General features: G+C 56.1%; 1 protein-coding gene across 1 annotated transcript in view; it reads left to right on the forward strand.

The window, feature by feature from the left end:
- The window catches only part of BSN (bassoon presynaptic cytomatrix protein), an 85,411-nt gene extending 84,280 nt beyond the window's left edge, over positions 1–1,131 (forward strand). Inside the window, exons 8-10 of the mRNA XM_060110586.1 lie at positions 52–151; positions 702–833; positions 1,091–1,131. Of these exons, the coding sequence (XP_059966569.1) occupies positions 52–151; positions 702–833; positions 1,091–1,131 (273 nt within the window). The remainder of the gene's footprint in view (positions 1–51; positions 152–701; positions 834–1,090) is intronic.
- Positions 1,132–9,947: the final 8,816 nt, after the last annotated feature.

A 9,947-nucleotide genomic window follows, 5' to 3' on the forward strand; every position in this document is an offset into this window, starting at 1 on the left:
GGCTGGGCAGAGTTGACGCATGGTAGCTCAGCTATGGGTTCTCTGTTGCAGCCGCGGGCAGAGCAGGCGAACGGCTCTAAAGGGACTGCCAAAGCACCCCAGAAGGGGAAACTTCCTCAGGCCCAGCCATCACCAGGACCTGGACCTGCAGGTGAGCCTGCCTTTGGACGCACTTGGCTATGACCAAGAGTACCTGGGCTGCCCTCTCCCTGTGCTGACTGGCACCCTGAGCTCCCCTGCACTGCGTGCCTTCACTGCTCTCTGAGAAGGTGCCCAGTGTACTGCAGGCCTCCCCAACAGAAAGGAGCCTGGGGTTAGAATGAGCCAGTGGGATCACCAGCACTGGGGCCTTAGGGCTCAGGCAGCTCTGGGTAGGGAGCCTCGAAGGTGCTGGTGATCACAGGGCCAGGACCATGGATTCTTACTGTCCCTTTCCTTCCCCTTCCCTTCTCTCCTCTGCCTTCTCATCTTCCTCTGCCTATTCCTCCCTTTCTCCCTCTTTATCTTCCTCAACCTCCTTTTTGCTGCTTCCTCCCACCCCTTTTCTTCCCACTCTTACCTTCCTCTCTTTATTTCTCTATCCTCCTCACCCTCCACCTCACAGGGTACCTGTGGTCAGATTCCCTCTTAGCTGCTCTCCCACTCAGACCCTGAAGAGCCAGGCCAAGCACAGCTTATGATGGTGGTTTCTTTACCCTTAGGCATGAAGGCTGGAGCCAAGCCTGGAGGGACCCCAGGGGCTCCTGCCAGCCAGCCAGGTGCCGACGGGGAGAGTGTGCTCTCCAAGATTCTCCCTGGTGGGGCAGCAGAGCAGGCCGGCAAGCTGACGGAAGGTACGCACTACCTACAGCCAGGTCCAGGGTGGATGGCTGCTCCAGGGCCCTACTCTGGCAGAGGTCGGGTCTGGGGAATGGTTCCAGGCTCAGTCACCCAGGCACAGGCCAGCCTGAGGGCCCACCTGCTGCGGCCTAGTGGTTCTCGGGGTAGTCCCTGCCCCTTAGGCTGAGCTAGGCTTCACTGTGCCAAACGGCCTTGACTAGGAGGGAGCCTAGCCCGACTTCCTGACACCTCTCTCCTTTTTCTGTCACAGCTGTGTCTGCTTTTGGCAAAAAATTCTCCTCCTTCTGGTGACCATGCCCTGCAGGGTGAGTATGAGCTGCCTGTACCCACCCTCCCCTGGTGCTCGAGTCGGGGCTCTTAAGTCCTGTGGGGTCTTCTGGGAGGAATGTGGTCTTCAGTAATGGGTGATGTTGCCAGAGCTGCAGTGTCCTTTCCCTATGAGAGTGGGAGGAGGAAGAGGAAGAGGGACCCTGTGCACAGAGGTCCCAACATGGGGGCCAACACAGTAGAGGTCCCCAGCAAAGGGAAGCCAAGACCAACATCCCTTTGTCCTTTTCTACCACCCCTTAGCCCCCAACAGGGTTCCTAAAGCTATGAGTTGACATTAGGTTGTAGGTGGGTCCCCCTGGGATACAGCTCCTCCCAGCCCTCCTCTGTAAATGCTCCACAGGCTCTTGAAGAAATGAAGGGAGATGATATCATTGCTGTGGAAAAATCTCTGGAGTCAGAGGCCTGGGCGCAGCTCTGGACTCTGCGTATAACAGTGAGTATCAGGACTAGGGTTGGGTGGGGCAGAGGAGGGAGTGAAGGGCCAAGGCCTGGCGAACAGACTCACCCAGTTCCTATAAGTGTGAGCTAGGAGGGACCTGGTGGGCTTCCTTCAGCTAGGATGGGCCCAGCTGCTACCTGGGAGGCAGAGACAACTGAGCTGGCTGAGGTGACTCAGGTAAGTAACCTTGGGAAAGGGGCCCGGCAGAGCCAACCGTGCCCCACAACTTGGGGCCTGTACACTGGGCACTGATGCCAAAGCCCAGTCCCTGAGGCCTAGTGCTGGTGCCTTTGCTCCAGACATTCCGATGAGGCTGGAGTCCTCAAACCCTGCAGAGCTTAGCACTCCTTGGTGTGATGTCAAGATACAATTGGCTTCACAGGCTGAGTTCAAGACCTGCGAGGTGGAAAAGCAGAATGAGCGGAGAGGCAGACAGGAAAGGGATGGAGCAGAAAGGGAGGGCACCCAGACAGGAGTCTCAGCTCCAGACCAGGTCAGCCCAGGGAGAGAATGGAAGGGCCTCAGGATGGGAGCCCTGGCTCTCTCTGGGCTGTAATGGCCAAAGCAGGATCCGAAGCCTCTGCCTAGAGCCTCTGGACCTGGCCTTGCCTCTGGGCGGGAAAGAGGAAGCGGTACATCATGCAGGATGGCGGGGAGGGTAGGCTGGCTGTTGGTGCTTCTCTGCGCACAGCCAGGGACCACCTCCTCCCATTCCATAGTCTTGGGACCCTCTTCCTACCCCGCCTTTGCGAATTCTACTGTTAAGAGTATGGAGGTGTGGGTGCTTCTCGTGGTGAGCAGGCGTGTGTTTGGCAGGGCCAGGCACTCAACAAGCAAATCACGAGGGAGCGCTGGGGCCAGCAAGGGCCTTTGCCCAGGCCTGTTCTGCTTGTGGGAGGGAGCTGGGTATAGTGCCAAAAGGGCCACCTATCTCTGGAGGACTAGGGGGGAAACTGGAAAGGTCCAGTTTCCCATCCATTTATTCATGTATTCAATAAATGTTTGTCAGGCCCTAGGTAGGTGCTGGGCCCTGTTCTGAGTTCTGGGGATCCAGCAGGGAACAAGACCAAGTCCCTCTGAAGCTGACAGCCCGTTAAGAGGGGCAGAGAATAAATAAGTTTTTAAAAATGAGATTAAAAGATAATTTCTGAAGGTTATAAGTGTTCTGAAGCCAGGGACACAGGGTTATGGCATGGAGGGGGCCGCTCTAGAGAAAGTGGTCAGTGATGGGTAAGGCTCAAGGAAGGAGAAGAGGCTGCTGTGGGATGTGCCCAGTGAGGGAACAGCACCCGCAGAGGCTCTGATGAGACAGATAGGCCTCAGGGACAGACAAAAGGCCAGCACAGCTAGAGCCACAGAGGAGGGGAGAGATGGTCTGGGTGACATCAGAGTGGGCAGGAGCCAGCTGGGGTGGGCTTTGTAGGCGAAAGTAAAGAGCCCAGAATTTATTCTAATTAGAGTAGCCACAGTGCAGCACCTCAGTGTTCTTCCTGCCTTCACCCCACGACAGCGGGCTCCCTGACACTTTCCCACCCAGCTGGATGTTACCTCTGAGTTGCCCTGAAACAGATATGAAATCAGAAGTTGTGCTGAAGGGAGGGGAAAGAGGGGCAGCCCATGGACCAGGTCTATGGCAGGACCCACCTTGGGTGTAGGGCCAGGGCACTGTTACCAGGGAGGGAAAGGAACCACTTGCGTGGTTCCTTTTGTTCTGTGTCCTGTCACACGATGTGCGTGGGCTACTGAGACCACTAACTTTGTAATTAAAAGAATCACCCTCAAGTTCTAGCATTTGGCTGATTGGGCCAAGCGGTCAGTGCTTCTGTGAGTGTCTATCTCCTGGTGTCTTTTGTGGAAATTTCAGAAGTGGGCTGGGAGAGGCTCGTTGTTTTAAACAAAATCCCATCTCCCTCACTCTTAAGAAACAAAAAGCAACTTGTGTTAAAGAAATGGCCCTTCCTGGCCAACCTGATTCTTTCTTCCTGATCTTCTCTTTATGACCTCAAACCTGCCCAAGCACCCCTCTCCCCCAGCCTCAGTGGGGTGGGATCCCGTGGGTGAGGAGGAGCCAGGCCATCAGCTTGTGGCAGACAGCTGGAAGGAGTGTGGGCGGGAAGCAGCTGTCCACAGTTCTTGACAAAATTCTTCTGTCTTTCCTGTTTCCTTCCCCCCTCCCTCCTTTTCTCCTCCAAGCATCTACAATCTGGCAAACCTTGGCCCAAAGACTCACACCAGGTGGGACGTGGCAGGCGGGCCTCAGTTGAGGACGGGATGTTTTCTAACAGCAGCTGCCGGGGTGAAACATCTGTTGGTCAAGTGGGACCATTGGCCCAGGGGGACCTGTGATTGTCTTTCCAGAGACCCTGCTCTCCTCAGAGCACCACCTTCAAGGCGTAGCCATCGTTGGGAGGGAGGAACCCTCTCTGCAGGCCCTGCCACGCGGCAGTCTTGCTGCTCTTCCCACAGCCGCCTTCTGCGGCCTGGCCAGCCAGGCTACCAATGCGTTATACACAGAGTTTGGGCGCGTGCAGCCTGTTTTTGACGGACGCTGCCCTCCCTCCACAATGCCAGAAGTTTTTCCACAGCCTTGGAGAGGGGCTTTGACTGAGGGCTGGGGGCCCCGGTCTCTGTTTCCTTCACATTCCAGCTGGCCCAGATCCCTCTGTGGCCACAGGGCCCTGCCCCCTTCACCCTGCCCCCTGGGTGACACTGGAGCAGACTTCCATGTGGCTAGCATGGGATTGGGAGAACTTTACAAACATTAGGACCTAACACTGTCTCATCACTGAAATAAGAGGCCATAGCACCGAAAAGCAGCGTGGGCGCTGGCTGAGGCTTCTCCCAGCCTATGGGTGGCCGCGTGCTAGCACGCCCGCCACCATCTTCAAAGCCATCACCCCCAGTCATCGTGAGCATCCCAGCGGCACCACCATTGTCTCGACCAGCCGGCTCCTCGTTCGTACACCTGGGGATTTCTTTTGATTTCAAGAACAGCCTTAATTATTTCAGTTTGATTTAAGTGTATACCTCATAAACATTGTTCTTTTATTTCTCCCCCCACCCTTTCTCTCTTCGCTCTCTCGGCTCACCTCCTTGCCTCTCCCCTCCACCACCACCTTGTGACTGATGGTTTGGTTCCCTCTCTGCTCTGCCCCTGCTCAGCACAGGGGGAATATTGACTTAGAAGCAATAGTGGGCAGCAGGCCACCAAGAGCACAACCCCAGGGCGGGGTCTAGGGAGGCCCCTCAGCCCGCCTCTGTTTACCGTGCAACTCCAGTCCTTCTTAAGCCATCACCAGTGGACATGCTCAGAGCAGAGGGGCCAGGGCTTCTGCCAGCCAAGGGAAGGGCCCAGGGCCCTGCGCTGGGGAGTGTGGTGCCGTCCATCCACCTGGTGGACTGGGCGGTGTTCCTCCCTGAGGCCCTTCCCTTAGGGGCCTCCCTTCACCTTGGGCACAGCCACAAGTCTCATCTCTAACGTTCTATGCAATGAAATATAAACCCTCAAAGACAACTGTTAATATTTATTAAATTCCGTGTTATGTATAAGGAGTTAATTGCAAACCTGCAATTGAGAAACTGGATAGATATGCTCATATCAAACCCCTCGCTCCCTTCCCCCTCCCCAGCTCCCACCGTGTGTGTGAAATTCTCAGTCTGTGGCATGTTCGACCTGTGGCAGGACTCGCTGCTGCCAGGCGAGTCACCGCCTGTCCCGCAGTGGAGCATGCACAGCTCGCAGCTTCTTTGCACGATTTCATCCATTTTCAATGCTCGACCCTCTTGCTTGGAGTTCTTTTTGTCTCAGAACCTCTCCTTCAGGAGTGCTTCTAGCTAACTTCTGCACGAGCTAGTGAGGACCTGCCGGAATTGCTGCCCGAGCATGCCAGGCTGTGGACCCAGCAGTACAAGGCCCCACACCCCCTGCAGGTTTCTCTGACCAAGATGTCTCTAAGGAGACACATGGTGGGAGCCCGCACAGGATGTGTGCGTGTGAACATTCGGAAGGTTTGCTGTAGGATTTCCATCTGTAAGTCACTCCCCCACTTACCCCAGCCCTGAGCCAGAGACATCTGGTTGCCCCTTCCCAGCGGGGCACTGCTCTAGAGCAGAGCTGGGCTGCGTCTGTAACCAGAGAGACAGAGGCCAAGGGTAGGGCCCAGCTCCTGACTGCACCTCTCCGTGCCTCTCCTTTGTGGCTGGGAGGCTCAAAGGTCTGTGAGCCAGGAGATCTGGCCAGGGGGCCAGAGAGTGCTCAGGAAGAGCTGGAGTTTTGGCATTTGTGGTGAGGACAGCTGACAGTGTCATCTTTGATCAGAGTGTGTATTCACATAGACAGTGGCTTCAAGCTGAGTTTCTTGGGAAGCTTCTCAATAACAAAACTTACAGAAGGTTCTGTTGTGACACTCTCTGCATCTGTCTCCAGGACCTAAACTCCCTGCCAGCCCCTGTCTCTGAAGCCTACTGTATCCCACTGCTCATCAGCTTCTCTACGACTGAGCCAAGAGTGCGGCAGGTGGTAGCTGCCCGACCCCTCCAGGCCTGGCCTTCCTCCAGAGTGCTCTGGTTTGCACCATGCATTTCTCAGGGGTCCACATTTCTCATTCTTGCCTATAAGGTCTACAAACCCCTTCAGAGAGGGATCCTGGCCCACCTCTGGCAGCTGTGGATGGGATAGGAGGCTGTCAACCCTGGTGTTGGGCCTAAGACCCTGCCCTTCTGGATTTGGGCTTCACCCATCCAACGGGACACCTGCCTCATCCCAGAGATCAGGCCTGGGCTGTATGAGGCTGTCTGTGCAAGGGCTGAAGGAGGCCACCATCTGGCACCTCTGACCACCCAGGGCCAGGTCTTTGTGGGGTTGTGCCTAGTGGCTGGATATATGAGGGACTAATGCAGTGATCCTCCCCATAAAAGGCCAAGGGATGGGACCAGGAGCAGGGAACAGGCAGGGAGATGACAGCAGGCCAGCCTCCATCAAAGCTAGTTTCACGCTCTCCCATGTTGACTTTTCAGCAAATCTCCTTTCTGGCCAAGCTCTCTGAGTTTGAAATTTCTGACATCTGCCACTCCCTAATCCCCAGTGTATCCACAGGACACATCTGTACCTATCACCCCTTGTGAAGGTGGCTGGAGCAGGCCTCTGGGCCACAGGTGTCCTGGCCCTTGTGTGGATACAGCTGTGGCTCTGGGGGCCAGAGGCTGAGGGACCAGCATTCGATGCCTTGGGCAGTGGGGAGCACCAAGCACATTTCCACATAGGCAAGGGGTTCTCTGGGATGCAATCCAGGCCTTCTCTACACCCTCCCCCGACCCAGTGTCATGAACAAGGGCACTGCCGCCTCTGTCTACTTCAGGGCCTAATGCATTCACAGTGACACCCCCCTTCCCCACCATCCACTTAGTCCTTGGGAAGAGAGGGTGGTCTCAGGGCCCATGATGACTGGGCAGCAGTGGCAGCAACTACGGCCTGTCTTCTGGAGCCTGCGGGGAGTTTTCCAGGCAGATTCTTTACCATGACAACTAGGTCCTGGCCTGTTGGCCCCTCCCTTGCCCTCGTGCCCCCGTCCCCTATTCTGTAAATACTTGTCATTGTGGACTCCGACAGGGTCAGAGGGACAGGCCTGACCAACTGAAACTCCTCAGAGATACCATTTCTGTCTCCCTGGGTACCAGCAGCCCTGCTGCCATGTGCACTGGGGTGGCACTGGAGAGCCATGGAAGTCATGAGATACTGTGTGTGTATGCATGTGAACAAGTGTGTGAGTGTGTATGTGTGTGTGTGTCTGCCTCATTTGGCCTCTGGGATCAAATCAGCTCCTTCTCTCTAAGTGCAGTGCCCTGGAGAGTGGTGGCTGCCCAATGCCTTTCCTCTGCTAGCTTCCATGTCTTGTTTTTGCTTCCCCCTCACTCCTTCCCTGCCTCCCTTTCCTCTCTCCCTTTCTTTCCTTCTCTCCTTCTTTATTTGAGGGGGGAAGAGTGCTGTACAAAGTCAAACAAACAAGTTTACAGTTGTAAGTGCAATGAATGACCCGAGTCCTCCACATGACCTTGTGAATCGTGTGCCGTCCTCCTGTGCTCTGTGAGAACTCGTGGTACTTCAGTGTCCCTCCCCCTGTATTGTAACAAGGTAATTCTGTGGTATCAGAATAAAAGGACTTGATATAAACAACCTACAGACTGTCTCTGGGATGGTTTCTGAAACGGGAAGGCGTAGGCAGAGGAACAAATCCCCAAACTGTGACAGTCCTGTCTTTTCACAGTTAAAGGGAAAAGAGTGAAAAGGCAAAGTTGCAGAAGTACTGGCAAGGCCAGGGCTGAGTTCATACCAATCTGTCCAAAGACAGTGGGCCTCTCCACAAAGGCGCCCCAAGGCAGGTTTAATGCTTGGATCTGGAGGGAGCAGTTAGCTCACCGGGCAGACTGCTGAGGGACTGTGCCTCCACAGCCTTTGAGTGTCCGGGCTGCACAGACAGCTTTCTAGGGCCTGGTTCCCTGGGGAAGCAGGTGAGCAGGTGCTGCCCCCTGGTGTTGCCAACAAGCCCTACACCTGTCTGCCTTGCTGTGTCCACTCCAACCCCCAAACTCTTGGGGGCTGCTAGATCTTAGTCCTTCCCCAGGATGGGAGAGCCTCCTTATCAAAGTTACCCAGAGTTGCTAGAAATTTTTTAAAACACAGATAAATGAAACGAGTATCAGCCTCACCTCTGGCCTTCCCTAAAGTTAGTATCTTGATGCATGTCTTTCCCTCCTGTTTTTTTCTTTTTCATTTTAAACAGAAGCCAGGAGGCACAGTACTTACTGTTTTCTAGCCTCCTGTTTACTTCTACACATTCATTCCAAGTACTTAGATGTTCATCCTCCAGTGCCCGGCCTCAGAGAGCTGCACCATGAGTTTACAGCCAGTCTACTGCACATGCCCTCAAGGACAGGCACCATGTTCCCAGTTTTCCTGTTATAATCAATGCTGTAATGAACATCCTAGTTTCCAACTTTCCACCCAGATTGGTGGCTGGGGCCACTCTTTCTGCTCCCAGTTCTGGCCTTAACAGTCCTGTACACACTGGATGCTCACAAGTTAAGTGGCCTCAGAAAGTGGAAACTGTTTTTAGTTAACTAATCCAATGGAAGGAGAAGCTGCAGGCCAGTCAAGTGGGATCTCAGTCAAAGGCAAAGCAGGGCGCAGGGAGCCAGGGCCCTGAGGTGTGGAAGACCAGCCAGGCTCAGGGTATATGGAGGAGGGGACATCCGTTGCTGCTGGCCTGACTGCTGCCCAGCCTCTCCTGCCCTCTTCTGCCATTGTAACCTGCCCAGTCCAGTGCCACTGTCCTGAGGGAGCCTGCCTGCCCAGGTTTTTCTTTCCACAGGAAGCTCTCTGGTTCTGGGTGGAGCCTGACCCCCCCAGGCCCTCTACACCCAAGAACTTTGGCTGAAGCCTGGGAAGGCAGACAGAGGCCCACACGCTCATGATCCCCAGCAAGGTGCCACTGAGCGGGGCGGGTGAGGGCTGCAGGGGCAGATAGCTTCTGGGGTAGGCCTGGTGGCCGATAAGACCAGGAGACACCCTGTGAACTTTGCACCCGCCCTTTGCCCCACGCCCGGGAGCTCGAGCTCTGCGCCCCCCGCCAGGAGCGCACCTCCGCGTCGGCCTGAGAGCCCCTCCAGAGCAGGGCCTGGCACCGTTTGGTGAATGCTTGCCTCGTAATGGACCAGAAGGACCCGACAGTTAGCCTCCGGGCTGCGGGAGACCCCAGCTGGGGCTGACTTCGGCTTGCACCCTGCCTCTCAGGCCCCCGCCCCTCACCTCTCTTTTCCTCGACTTTACCGTCGCAGGGCTCAGCCTCGTCCTCCCACCCCACCCCCGCGTCTTCGAAGAGTCCTCGGTCCGCAGCCTCTCAGGACCCCCGGATGCTTAGGGCCCACCCCCGTCCGGCCTCATCTGCCTTCCTCCCGTGGGCCCTGTCGTTCTTCACACACCTCGCCCCTCCCTACAGACCCGCTCCTTTATTCCGTTTGCACAGCGCCACCCTCTCTCCTCGGAGACCCCATTCCCTCCCCTCCCCTCCCAGTAATAGGCCGGGGCTTGGCCCACAGAGCTCGCCTCTCTCCAGCCTAGCCCGCCCCGAAAGGCCTGCTCCTTTCCTCCGAGGTCCCTGCTCTTCCCCTCCAGGACTCCTGGGGCCGCAGCTTCAACTTGTTCCTCAGCAGGCCCCACCTCCTTACCATCGAGGCCCCGCCCCTCGGCTAATCGTCCTCGCTCATTCGTCGAAAGTCCCGCCCCTCTCACTGCGCAGCAAGGCCGCGGCGGAGACTGGCTGGCCTCTCACTTCCGGGCGCT

Source organism: Mesoplodon densirostris, chromosome 10 (genome assembly GCF_025265405.1).
Source record: "Mesoplodon densirostris isolate mMesDen1 chromosome 10, mMesDen1 primary haplotype, whole genome shotgun sequence".
In the NCBI taxonomy this organism is placed as follows: domain Eukaryota; kingdom Metazoa; phylum Chordata; class Mammalia; order Artiodactyla; family Ziphiidae; genus Mesoplodon; species Mesoplodon densirostris.